We start from the raw sequence: 13,825 nt of genomic DNA on the forward strand, positions 1-13,825 counted from the left end.
CATCGTGCACATCCCTGTTGACCGAAGCTGCACTGAGTGTGACTGAGTGCCCTCTGCACTTGAACCTGGCACGGCGTTGCTTTTCTCCAGGGAACGGGTACTTCTCTGGAAGATCGATGCTGCGATCTACCCGAATAGTTATAGAAAAAGGTGCTATGTATGTAGTAAGTGCTCTGTACCATTTTAATCCTTGACTTTTTGCTTTATTTTTAAAGGCTTGAGTTGTCTGTGGAAAACATCTTCCGAGACTGGCTTGAGAGTTCTGGAATACCACAGGTGGGCTCAACATGACTGCTCAGGAGGGTCTGTAGAGGAGAGTGAAGCTTGCTGCTTAGCGTATCAATTTTGACAATGATTTGTTTGTATGTGTAGTTATAAAAGTAACCATCTTACTGAGGTGGAGTATCTGTAAGTCAGGAAAATGATGGTCTCCCACCCTTTTCCGCCTGCGATCATGGTGTGTGCCTCCGGCCTCTGCCTCAGGGGACTGTGGGGCTGTAGGTGGGCATGCTGGTTGACCTTGAACTGTGTGTTAAGTGAGATCTTGCAAAGTGTGGTGTACATTGTGGGTGGTGTCACCAGGCAACACTTCAAGGCCACCGGTCGGTTGAGCAGGTGGTCTCCAGCTCTGCTTTTTGGATACAGCCAGGTGAGTGAGTGAGCTGGCTTGTCTACAGCTTTCCTCTGACCTATTATGCCCTTAGTTCTCCATCATTTCCCTGCTGCAGCTGCCCCTCAACTTTCTCGCCTGGTTCTGCATCCCTGCCTCAAGCTGGTGTGATCCGAATGAGCCATGTAGATTCATTTCTTCGTCTTATGGACCGGGACCTATCCCAGCTGAATGGTTGTTCTACTGTCTCCCTCCCTTTCAGCCCATTGGCACGTCTGAGGGAGAGACATTCCCGACCAGTCCCAGCTCCATGGGAACTGCCTAGCTTGGAGCCTCGCCTCCCTCCACTCTCCTCCCCAGGTCCTGTGCTTTCTGGAGCTTGACGGGCAGCCCCCGAGGGCCGACCCTTGCCAGAGCATAGGCCCTGGGAAGTTGAGGGTGGCATCCCGTGTGGAGCCGATCAAGGGACCCTGCAGACCTGGAGCTTCCCAGGCTGGGCTGCACCCCCGCCCCCCCGAGCAGCTGCAGACCCATCAGAGTGAGCCCTAGTGTCTGGGAGTGGACCCCCATGGCTGTGAGAAACTCTGCCCTGGGCCCAGGCAAGCAGCCTCCTTAGCCTGCTCGTTTCTAGTTTCATGGCTGGTTATATGAGCTTCCCCTTGGGAGTGTCTGGATGTCAATGAATGTCTGTGAACCATGAAATTAAGGAACAGGAGGGGCTGCTCTCCATTACCTTTTCATCCCTCTCTTCACATCTTTGTCCGTGCTATCACACAGGGGAAAATGTCGGCCACCAGCCGCCATGAACTTGTTCCTAAAAAGGATGCAGTGCCTTCTGTTCGGGGATGCATGTCACCTGTTAAAAAGTTATTTATTTGGCCCAATCCTTCTGGGAGCAAAAAAATAAAAAATAAAACCCTGAGGTCTAAAAAAGCAAAACCAAACGGGTGGGTAAGGCAGCAGTCCTGGGAGGCAGCTCTGTCAACTTGTATGTGTTATAGTGAGGTCCTGGGATTTCTAAGACGGGGGCTTCCGAACCCGGCCATTTACTGCGGAGAAAAATCTCAAACACAAAGTTAAGGTTTGTTTGATGCCAAATAGCCAAGCGTTGCCTTCTTGTTTGAGATGGGGGCAGAGGGCATTCGCCAAAGCTGTGGGCCTTGTGTTCCGAGGCCAGGCTGTTGCAAGGCACCCAGACATTCTTTCCATGGCCTGGAAACTGGAAAGAGTGGGGAGCTCAGAGAGCAGGATCCCGAAATTTCCTGGCTCCACACAACAAGACCGCTGTATTCAACAGTTAGCCCCGAGGGAAGAGAAAAGAAAGAGTCCTTAATCGAGTGCCCAGAAGCAGGCGCACCCCACTTGGGCTGTAACACTGGGGCTGACCCTCTCAGTCCCAGGAGGCTCCCTAATTTCCCCTGAAGAGAAGGAGGCTTTGCCACCAGCAGGAGGCTTTTGCTTTTCATTAAAAGGGGGAGGGGCGCGGCGAAGGGAGAGATTTGCCTCTGAGCAGTGCATTTTTTCCAAGGTCTAGTTGCATTTGTGACAGCTTATAGTGTAGACAAGAATTTCTGCTATAAACTGACGAAACCTGCTGTCAAAACACAGCCAGGTGCAATGAGGCCAGCCTAGCTATAAATTGTCTTTAAGACCCAACTGGTATTTCCTTGGGCGCTTAACTGTTCAGTAAAAACAACAGCGTCAGACAGAAAGGACCCTGATTTAGTGCACATCTTTCCATTGGTGAATGATCAGAAGGCACCTTTTCATCTCCGTACCCATTCTCTGCCATTGTTTACATGGTTGATGATGATTTACTCGCTCACAGTCCTTTCTGCACTCCTTGAGAGTTCCTTCTCGGTTCCACTTCAGTGAAAGGCTCTGCAAAGGCCCGGGACCCTCTGGGTGCAGCCAGCTGGCGGTGAATGGGACACCTTGTTCTTTGTCCCCATCATTATAATATAAAGTTACGAGTGTGCTTGGCCGGGATTGACAACCAGAGCACTGAAATCACTTCGATGCTCTTTGTTCTCGTTAAAAATTTCTGTCCACCAGCAACTGAAGTCATTCATGACAAAAGAGTCACGTTCTCCTGGTAAAGTTTTCATTCCACAGGTTACAGAGGCTTTTTGTCTCCTCTCAGGAAGGCTTGCCTTGTGGTTGGCCTCGATTTTCCTTTTTGGGCACACTGAATGGAAATCATTAAAAAAAATGTGGAAATCACTTCAGCGGCAATAAAAGTAAGCATGAGCCCCAAAGAAGTAAAAGAAATTGGATCCAAACCTCTTTAAAGAACACCCAACCCTGTAACCTTTGGCTTTGCAAACAGATTTAAAATTGATTGTACCATCAGTATTATAGATTATTTCCTTTTATGACTTGTTTTTTTCTGGTTATAGAAGTATTATGTATTTATTTTGGAATATAAAAAGTTCAAAATAAGAAAATTAAAATGGCCCAGAGATAATTTTTTGATATAAGTCCTTTCAGTCATTTTTCTGGAGGTCTGAATACATGGTTTACCCTTTCCTTTGTCTCCCTTTTTAAAACTCAAATAATGTGTTCTCTGTAGCAAGTTCAAGCAATAGCAAGATATAAAAAGGAAAAGCCCTTGCCCCCATCAGTCTTTCTCTGCAGAGATAATCCATGCTGGCTAACAGCATGGTGTGGGTCCTTCCACACATTTTCTGTGCTATACAGAATGTAGGTGCATATCCTTTTTAAACAAAATTAGAATCTTATTATCCAAGCTGAAAGTTCTCATTTAAAAGTATATCTTAAGCAGCTTTCCTTATCCTTTGATATAATTTAAGAGCAGTAATTTTCAACAGCTGCCTAGCCTTCTAACGAATAGTACTGTAATTTAATTTACTCAGATTCCCTCCTCGCCCCAAATAGTATACATTATTTCTAAGAAAGTCGCCCATTCTGCTAATTTGACTGTTCTCTAAATAGATATTGACTTCTTTTAATGTCTGCCCAAGTGTCTCTTCCAAACCCCCCCACCAGCCTGTACGCACATATATTCCAATTCCTTTTAAAACATTTATGTGCAGATATGTTAGAAATAACTTTCCCATCCAGCCTTTTATCTGTACTTCCTTATTTTAGTTGCTACAGAATTCTCTGACTCCTCTTTTTCCTTGAGTTCCTGGCCACATTGCCAAGTCCTGGTATCCCTATATACATATTTATTACATTTCGAATTTTCTTTCCTTTCCTATCGCCTCCCCCATTTTTTTCATTATATTTTGCTTGGACCGGTTCAGTAGCTAATTGGTTTTTTAGCCACGAAGCCGTTCCACATCAATACTAAGTGGATCTTTCTAAAAGATTCCTCCTCACCAAAAACTTATCCCCCATTAACTGTGGATTGAGGACAGACTCTTTGGCTTGCTATTTGAGGCTATCAGCAGAACTGCCCTAGGCTGTCTTTTTAAACTTTAATTTCTACCCTCCTAGGTTTATGCCCAGCCATAATTACCAATCTCTAAATGTTTGTTTCTTTGCCACGGACCTTCCTTTGTGCATTCCCTTTTCTCCTTGGAATGCTTTCCTTTCTGTGTACTTAGCAAGTGTCATGACCTGCCTTACATTGTTACTATTTGTATATGTGTCTCATACATAGGCTTCCCCACCCAGAGGAAATAAGGACTCTGTCAGACTCATCTTGTCTTACCTGCTGTGATGTGCACAGTAGGTGCTCGGGGTCTCGCTGTCCAGTATGGCAGCCGCTAGCCACATGTAATTATTCAGCACTTGAAAAATATCTAGTGTGCCTGAAGAGCTGAATTTTTAATCTAATCCACATCTAAATTTAAGATCTAATAATTCAAGTTTTGTTTGGAACAACTTTGGGTATGTGAATGAATCTACTTTTTTTAACCGTAAATTTTATGAAATCTAAATACAGACCAAGCATTTCTGGTTAAAATTTAGCACTTGAGATGGACTGTGAAAACACATCAGATTTAGAAGATTTATTACAAAAAAAGGAAGGTAAAATGTCTCTTTAATGGTTTTTAAAATATCAGTTACATGTCAAAACGATACTGTTTTGGCTACGTCATAACCCAATGTATATATACCCAGTAAGATATATTATTAAAATTAATTTTAGCTGTTACATCTTACTTTTTAAATGTGGCAACTAGGAAATCGTAAATGACAAATGCGGCTCGCATATATTCCTAGTGAACAGTACTGCTCTAAAACTATTAGATGAATTAAAATCTGAGTGCATGATGCCTTAAAATCCCCCACCAAATAAATGTAACTGAAATCATCTGTATTTTTGTCAAATGTATGGATAAAGATAGCGCTCGGCCAGTCCATAGACACCCTTCAATGTGCCGTGACAGCGCAGATGATTATAGTCCATGGGATGGGAGTGCTTGTTCACTGTGGGCATCCAGAAGGGCATGAACTAATTACCAGCCTCACTTCAGCTCTTAATTTTGACTCCCAGGCAGCCTGTTTCCCGAGGTACTAACAAGTAGCACACTGACGACGCCAGTGAACCTCACGGCCCTTCTGTGGCTCTGTCTGCTGTTTGGGGGAAGTGCTGAGCAGATGTGAACTGGCAAAGCCATGGGCATCAAGGGCACTGAGGAGGATAGAGAAGATGGGTAATAGCCGATCACATTGGGTGTCTCAAACAGGCAGGAAGCACCTCAAGCTCCCAGACTCGCTCCTGCATCCCCTCCTAGAACAGCAGGTTCTTGTGTCATCTTGGAGAATGCCACTCCTTTTCAAACAAACATCTGCAAGTTGCCAAAGGCCACACAAGCAAATGATGGACAACTTAAGTCTCGTAGGGAAAATGCTGAGGTCACAGAACTGAGGAAATTTGATAAGATGTGGTGCTTTTAGCACAGAGAAAGCCTGTGGTTTATTAGGGGCATAACTTGTAAGCTTATTTTTTGCACAGTTTATGTAATCACATCAACATAAGTTTCAGGCCTGTTGGGATACTCAGGCTCAGTGATGTCTATAAGAATTCTACATTTAATGGTCATTCAAGAAAACTGAGACTGGTTATTTTGCAAACTCCAGAGAAATGATATTTTTCAAATTATATGTGCTATGAGATCCTTGCTTCTTTTTTTATCAGTAGTAGCAGTTGCTATAACATGGTGTGTTTTTTGGGCTCCCAATAATTTTGCTGTCTTTTTAGTCCAGTGGTTCGGCTTACATTTTCTAAGTGACTAAATACCTTGTCAGGGGGCTTTAGAGATATACTGACTAGATTCCCTGGCCTCAGTTGGGGCAGGGCCCATCCTGTCGATGAGTCGCCACAGTTCATCGAAGAGCCCACAAATCCCTCAAAGTGATACACTGCTCTGCAATCACAAGAGACAGAGAGAGAGTTTATTAAAGTCCTTTCATCTGTAGCCTGATTTCTTTCATTCTTGGCATCTGTGCCTTCGTGCTCTTATTAGTTAGCTCAGGCTGCCATAACAAAATCCCACAGATCGGGTGGGATTTTGCAACAGACATTTATGATCTCCCGGTTCTGGAGGCTGGACGTCCAAGATCAAGGTATGGGTAAGGTCAGTTTCTCCTGAGGCCTCTCTCCTTGGCTCACATATGGCCAACTTCTCCCTGTGTCCTCACATGGTCTCTCCCCTGTGTGCGTAGAGATCTCTGTCCTAATCTTCTCTCCTAAGGACACCAGTCAATTAGATTAGAGCCCACTTTGTGATCTCATTTTACCTTAATCACCTTTTTAAAGGCCCTATCTCCAATGCAATCACATTCTGAGGTATTAGGGGTTAGGACTTCAACATGTAAATTTAGGGGGAAAATTCAGCCCATAACAATGCTTATTCCCAATACTTCCCTGATTAGTTCTACATTTCTTGTGAATCCCTTCAAAATGGCCAGTAAAAATCACTTAAGTCAACCTCACTATATATTTTATTCCCCTATGGATGAATATTTTTGGGGTCTATAGGTTTTTGTGGTCCCAAATGACATCCTGTCTTGTGGACGAGAGAGAAATGTGGGAAGGAAGGGTCAGTTCTCCTGGAGAGTACGAGGTAACTGAGGGTCTGTGCTGGGCATTGTGTGTTATTGGGGATATCTGATCTGACACTGTCTAAATGAACTGACCTCTTCAAAGCATAAGGCACCACGATGAACCGGGAGACATTTTCCTTTGGTGCCCCAAATGAAAGTTCTGTGTCCTTCCTTCCTTTTCTCTCTCTTTCAAAACACAATTTCCAGAAAGAGTTTGAATCTCATTCACAATAGTCTAAGATGAGACTCTAAGTGAATAATAAGGATTAAAACTGTTTCCTCTCCCTTGAAGATTTCCTTTGTAACTGTGTCAGAGCTTAGGTTTCTACAGAACTGCCAAGCATCCCAGACCTGATGGATGAGATTTGCAAGAGGAAACTTCCACGATCTGAAATCTTACCTCCTAGTCCAGTGCCTACCCCTCACCGCATCCCTTCCCTTCTTCCCATGAATATAGCTGGTACCTCTATCTTTTCTGAGGGACTGTGGATGACTCAAAGATGAGAGAACACAGGCTTTGCCCTCAAGATGCTTAATAATTCAGTAGGGAAAATAGACACACAAGTAACCAACCTAAGGCAGAAAGCAGTAACTTGTGAAAAATGCTAACTTTTAGCATTCGGAAGAAAGAGGTCATTTCCCATTTGTTGAAACAGGGAGGGTTGAAGTACCATTTGAAGCCAATCTTGAAGGATACATAGGGGAGAAGGCCATTTCAGGCAGGCGGAGAGTCAGAACCAGCATCTAGGGGTGGAAAACTGAGTATGCATGCTTGAGCAGCATTAGGGAGAATCAGATCTCAATAATGGGAGGGGGCCGATGAACCAGTTTGTCGTAAGCATGATTAAGGCTCAGTGGGTAATGCCCCAGGAGCAGAGGAATGGAGACAGCTTCCTGGTGGGAGGGCTGGGGGAAAGCACCCTCCCAGCCAGCCTCACTGTCACCCCCTTCTCTGTCCCCAGCCTCTGCCACATTCTAACCAAGGTCATCTGTCCCCCGAATAATAGAAGGGTCGGTGCATTTTTTTTTGTAGCGATAAAATACATTGGGTGAATGCATTGTGACCACAACTTGGGAGTAGTGATCTTTCCCCTTGTTAGGGACAGGCTTGTTAGGAACAGGCATATTGTTGCCCGCTTTGCACGGAGAGCAGGATCTGCAAAGGGCATTGATTAGTAAGGTAGGACACTGCCAGACTACACAGGAACTTGAATGTGATGCTGGAGGGTTCCCACAAGATTCAAGAGCCACAGAGGACCACCAGAGGCCTATAAAAGGATGCTAATACTTGAACGGCAATTAGGTCCCTGGGCAGGTAGGCCAGCAGCCTAGCTAGAAGGAAGACTCCTGGATGAAAGGCCAAGCCTCTCCCCTCCATTCAGGTACTAGGGAGTCTCCGGGAGTGAGAAGAACAGAGAGAGACTTTCGCCCCTTGGTTTTCAACTTTGAACTTTCAGGTCCAGGAGCTGTTCACTTAACACGGATGCTTTTAAAAAGCATCATTAAGTATCTGGATGGCCAGTGGTGTCTCCTTAGAAAGCACATGCAATGGGCTGAGGAATATCTACAGGTGCCCTCAGAGAAATATGTAGGAAGCCATGTGAAACAAGCACAGATTCATGTAATGCAGGTGACATGCCTGAATCCTGCTAAGTGATGAGGGAGAACATTCAGGATATTGACCTAGACTGAGGTCTGAGACCCTTCAGGATCTCAGATTGGACATCTATTTTTAAAGTGAGCTCAGAGGAGGGCATATGGGAATGGCTCTGTCGGGTGGATAAAGAGCATTTGCGAACTTGTTTCTTTAAAAAGAATAAAAATTCTGAACTGGCCCAGATGGACACAGACATGATGAGGGTGTGGCACCGTGGAGAGAAGAACAATATTTGCTTGCCTTTTGAACCAGAAGGAAAAGGAAGCAGAAGCCACTAGCTTTGAAAAGTCTACTTGGTTCCATCCAGTTGATAGAGACAGTTGGTAGTGGCCTGTGCACACATGGTTTTCATTTTTTTTAAAAGATTTTGTTTATTTATTTATTTGAGAGAGAGAGAGAGAGGGAAAGGAGGAGGGACAGAGGGAGAGGCAGAGAATCACAAGCAGACTCAGTACTGAGCACAGAGCCCGAGACCAGGACCTGAGCCAAAACCAAGAGTCAGACGCTTAACCGACTGAGCCACCCAGGTGCCCCACACATGGTTTTTAATAAAGAGATAAGTGTAGGTATTTTCCGGAAGCATAGCTTTGCAGACTTGGATTAGAGGCCACCTAGCCCAGTTATGTGGAGACCTGATTATCAGAATCATCCAGGAAGCTGTTTGAAACCACAGGTCCTGGGGGCACCTGGGTGGCTCAGTCAGTTAAGCATCTGACTCTTGTTCTCAGCTCAGGTCTTGATCTCAGGGTCACGAGTTCAAGCCCCACGTTGGGCTCCACGTTGGGTGTGGAGCCTACTTAAAAAACAAAAATACTGCAGGGGCACCTGGGTGGCTCAGTCGTTAAGCATCTGCCTTAGGCTCGGGTCGTGATCCCGGGGTCCTGGGATCGAGCCCCGCATCGGGCTCCCTGCTCGGCGGGAAACCTGGTTCTCCCTCTCCTGTTCCCCCTGCTTGTGTTCCCTCTCTCGCTGTGTCTCTGTCAAATAAATAAATAAAATCTTAAAAAAAACAAAAAACAAAACAAAAAAACTACAGATCCTGGACTCAGGCCATACCCAGTGAATGAGGATCTCCATAAGTAGGACTGGGACCAACTGAGAGACTCCATAATCATGTCATATTCTGCAATATATTGAATCAACAGAAGTTTTCTTATTCCTTGAGTATAATCTAAACTCTTAGAATCCTTTAGTTTTATATTCCTCCCAAGCAATCCAAATATTTGGCTTTATGGTTTGGTTTATTTGTTCAGCCCTTATGCCAAGCACTGTGCTGGGCAGTGGGCTTACAAAGCTGACAGGACACCGCCCCGCCCATGAGCCCATGGCCCGTGAGGGCATCTGCAACCAACCATTGTTCAGGGCGTGCTCGAGGGGCCTCTGCCCTGAGTTTGAGACCTGAGAGGAGCCATAGAAGTTGACTTCTCTGTTTGCCACATTCAGCTGGGAGACCATGTCCATTGGAAGACAGCATGCCTGGAGGCAGGAGACTTGGCTGTGCCCCACTGGGTCACAAGTCAGCCAGCTGATGTGCACGGGAGCCAGTTTAATTGTCCTCAAGGTGCAAAGTCTGGCGAGCCATGTTTGGACATAGGGACATTACCTGGTTTTCAGGTTCATACAGATTGTGCACCCACAAGAGAGATTCACTTAAGTAAGGACATTGCAGCAATCATAAAGAGTGATACCATTTAACAGGACTTCATTGCAATGGTGCTTTAGCTTTTTCATAGAGAGAGTTCTTTGGAAAGAAGGAGCAACGTAAACTCAAAGAATCAGGACAAAGATATCAGCATCAGGTTGTAAACATATACATCAATAGAAAAACATCTGATTCTACTTTTTAAGAACTGCCCCTATTCTCTGTTTTATTAGCCTGGAGACATATTCTGGTAGACTCTTCATCAAAGGCAGATTATTTAGCGCGTGCATTCTGCTCTCGCCACGCCTGGGGCAAGCCCTGAGGCCCGGCAGAGCAGCGGGTTGTGGACATGGGTGCACACATACAGGGTCCCTTGGCACTTTGACATTGCACAGCATTGTCAGCTGCATCCCATGCCTCTGGGCAGCCGCTCTGATGGTGGCCCTCCACCATGCTCGCGGGGACTTTTGCCAGAGCACCTGCCGCCAGAGCCACCTGCTGACAAGGAAAGCTATTAGGAACACTTGGCTGATTTTAGAACATGGGGCTTTTTTTCCTTCTCTTTTGTGGAGAGCCACTGTGTCGTACAAAGTAGATGTATATTTACTATGTGCATGGTATAGAATTCTTGGGTGTGGCCCCTATTGCTTCATGGTTAAATATTAGTGTTTTCTGGTGTTGCATGACTTTCGGTCTGCTTTAGAATCATAGGCAGGAGCAAGTCGTGGTGAGGAGCTCATTTTCTCTCCCCAGGAGTGGTGGCCTGATCGGCCCAGGCTGGTAGCCCCAGTTAGCGGCAGAGCCCCAGCTCAGATCTGGGACCCTTAGCCCTCTGTCCATCCAACTAAAGTATTTTGTGTTTTTAGCAAGGTTGCTTTTAATCCAAATCAGCTGGAACCCATCCTTGCCTTCATTTTTACAAGACCTATGAAGAGATAATAAATGAATACAGCAGGGAGCTCTGAGCAGTGATGATTTTTAACATAATTAATGACTACTCTTCTTCCTGAATCTGTTCTTTACTATTCTTTAGTGGGCAAAACTGTGCTTTGTGCCTGCAGTAATATGAAACTCACCTTTCAGGGCTTTTCCATAAATATGTGTCGTGGTGTGTACATCCTTTTTCCATGTGGCTATCTCTAAATGGTAGTAGCCCTGTGTATCTGACTGAGTATTTTATATAGGAAATTCTGGGCTTTACTGCATTGAAGAGTTGGTATCTTTTTTGGTGTGAATGAATATGAGTGTGTGTAGAGATTAGTTGAGGTCCTTGCTTTTAGAAAGACAGAGCTATTCCTCGAGATGGAAACTAAATTAGGTAATAAATATCAGGTCACCAAAACAAGTGAGAAAAAGCAATTGGTCGAACAAAGAAGTGTCTTTATATACCATCTAAAGCATTTAAGGGATGTATCCTTTATCTTCTTAGTTGCATTCAAAAGCTAATTCCAGCTAGAGTCCCTGGCTCTTGCCCTCATTTTGTCCTCTCCCCTGACCTGGAGCAGGCGAGCTTCGAGGGCACAGCCCAGAGGTGGCCCAGAAGCAAGCGTAATCACAAGGGTCAGGGTAACAGTCAGTGATTGTCAAACTGCCCAAATCCGCATGTGTGTTTTTAAAAAGGGTAGCGTGCATGTCACACGCATTTCTTTGTGTGGCAGTTGTCTGTGATGGTGCTTGGTAGTGGGCGTGTTCAGCTCATTCAACAGAAGACCCTGTCCTTCCAGGCTGGTCCTTCAGCTTGGACCTTTGCAAGCTCAGTGTTTCTGCTTCTGATCCTGTCTACTTATAACTGCCACCACCGTATCTAAGTACGGTCCAGACAATTTGATGCATAAAATGCACGGCCGCATTATTTTGAGGTTAAAGAGCGGGAGTAGAGGCTGGGTGGGAAAGGAGAGTCAGTTGTGTTGTATCCAATTTGCTGTTTTCACAGAGGACGCTGTAATGAACTTTTGTCCTGCGAACTTAATTCTATATTAGACAAAGGAGGCAACTGATACATTAAATGAGGCTTTGGAAGCAGCCCTGTGCCACTAAGCTGTGTGGTCTTGGGTGAACCACTTGCCTTCTCTGAACCCTCACTGATTCTTTGGGAAAAGAAGGGGCCTGGCCTGGGTGAAGGCCAGATCCACTTTTTTGCCTCATGTCACTATATACTATGCCCAGTAGCTGGCTGAAGTGTGAGCTCCATCGAGATGAGCCTGGTCACTCTGAGAGGAGAGAAGTCTGGATTGACTTTTCCTCCAAGTGTCTCCCTCTCCAACCTGGGAATCTGTTGAATTCCCCACAGACTGGAAACTTGCCCTTAGTTTGGAGTGGTATTGGGAGAATTTTCTTTTTTCTTTTTTCTTTTTTCTTAAAGATTTTATTTATTCGACAGAGAGAGACACAGAGAGAGAGGGAACACAAGCAGAGGGAATGGGAGAGGGAGAAGCAGGTTTCTTGCCGAGCAGGGAGCCCGACGTGGGGCTCAATCCCAGGACCCTGGGATCATGACCTGAGCCAAAGGCAGATGCTTAACGACTGAGCCACCCAGGTGCCCCGGTATTGGGAGAATTTTCATATGTTTCCTCCTGAGTGGTGTTTTACAAAGGTAGCTATCAAGAAACCTTGTCTGTGCATTTCTTTTCTCTTCAGCTGGAAAATTGCTATACAAAAGATTCTTGGGAGAAATCACAGGTAATAATCAATCTGCAAGAGCATTTACGCTGGTTGATCATTAAAGAATAGGCATTTGCTTCTATTGCAAATCAATTATTCACAGATAGTAACCTGTTTGACTAGGAGGAGATGAAAAAAAATTTTGCTCAGGTTGTCAATGTCTTGAAATGCCTGCAGATCAATAAAAGCTGCAGGCAAGTTTTACCTCAGACAGTGGCAACTATTATTTCTAGGATACATTTTGGGACATAAAAGTAAATACTCATTTATGTCTCTTGTCCAGATGATCCAGTGAGTTCTAGGAGGGGAAGACATTGGGGCCAAAAAAATTCATATTTTTTATGCTGCTTTTATATTTAAATCTGTAGATTATTTGCTGCTTTAAAAAATAAAACCAAGCAGAGCCGGTAGTGAAATGTTTATGAGAAATTGCTACAGTGATTGCTGTAGAGCTTGCGGCCGAATGTTGCCATGTTCCTTATATTGAGAAACTAGAACCTATTTGGCATTGAGGTATAACAAGAAATGATCAAACCCAGATGCTTTCCTAAAATTATATTTTCAGTGCATTTATATGTCTGTTACAAAGTGTGCTACATGCTAAAAATATTTTCTTTTGTAGGCTAAGGGAATTTCAAACCACATCGAAGGCTATATAGATCAGATGGTTTTTCTTAAAGAGCATTAAGGGCATCCTGGTTGTTATTAGCCCCGACCTTCCAATATGACATTATTTATGCCCCACAGCTCCACAATTCACTTCTTTATTTCAGCAATTTTACTGGCATGAAAATGCATGGAAGGGAGGCCAGAGTCAATGCATCAGACTTGGGGGCTGAGACTCCGGGGCAACAAGTAATACTAGGGATGGGCTGGAGAGAATGCCTTCACCCCCATGGCCTATTTCCATGGAGAGAGGTCTCCTTCCATGCCCGGCGGCTCCTCTGGCCTTTCCTCCAGGGGCTCCATTTCCCCTTCTCTGTATTCTCTTCCTTTTCCCTCAGTTGTGTGTGCTGTCACTTTTCATATTCCATGTGGCCAACCAAAGATACATTCTCTTTGAGACTCTTCTTGGTTATACTCATTACAAGGTTGGCTTCTCCGGAGCTCTCACTGAGTCTCTCCTCAAATCGTGTTTCTTCGTCACTGTCATTGATTTTGTAACTGAGGGATGTCTGCCTGGGTTTTGCATAAATGCTTCTAGTGAATTAAACTGTAAATGGGTAAATCTAAG

At 44.8% G+C, this 13,825-nt stretch overlaps 1 protein-coding gene across 9 annotated transcripts in view; it reads left to right on the forward strand.

Moving 5' to 3' along the window:
• The window catches only part of AOPEP (aminopeptidase O (putative)), a 355,797-nt gene that overhangs the window by 253,915 nt on the left and 88,057 nt on the right, over nucleotides 1-13,825 (forward strand). For all 9 annotated transcript variants that reach the window (XR_004682777.1, XR_004682778.1, XM_035024441.1 and 6 more), the window contains one exon: nucleotides 216-276. Coding sequence is in view for 7 of the 9 variants with exons in the window: in XM_035024441.1 (XP_034880332.1) it covers nucleotides 216-276 (61 nt within the window). In the remaining 2 variants the exon portion in view is untranslated. The remainder of the gene's footprint in view (nucleotides 1-215; nucleotides 277-13,825) is intronic.

Source organism: Mirounga leonina, unplaced genomic scaffold (assembly GCF_011800145.1).
Source record: "Mirounga leonina isolate KUSES-001 unplaced genomic scaffold, KU_Mleo_1.0 Mir_179, whole genome shotgun sequence".
In the NCBI taxonomy this organism is placed as follows: domain Eukaryota; kingdom Metazoa; phylum Chordata; class Mammalia; order Carnivora; family Phocidae; genus Mirounga; species Mirounga leonina.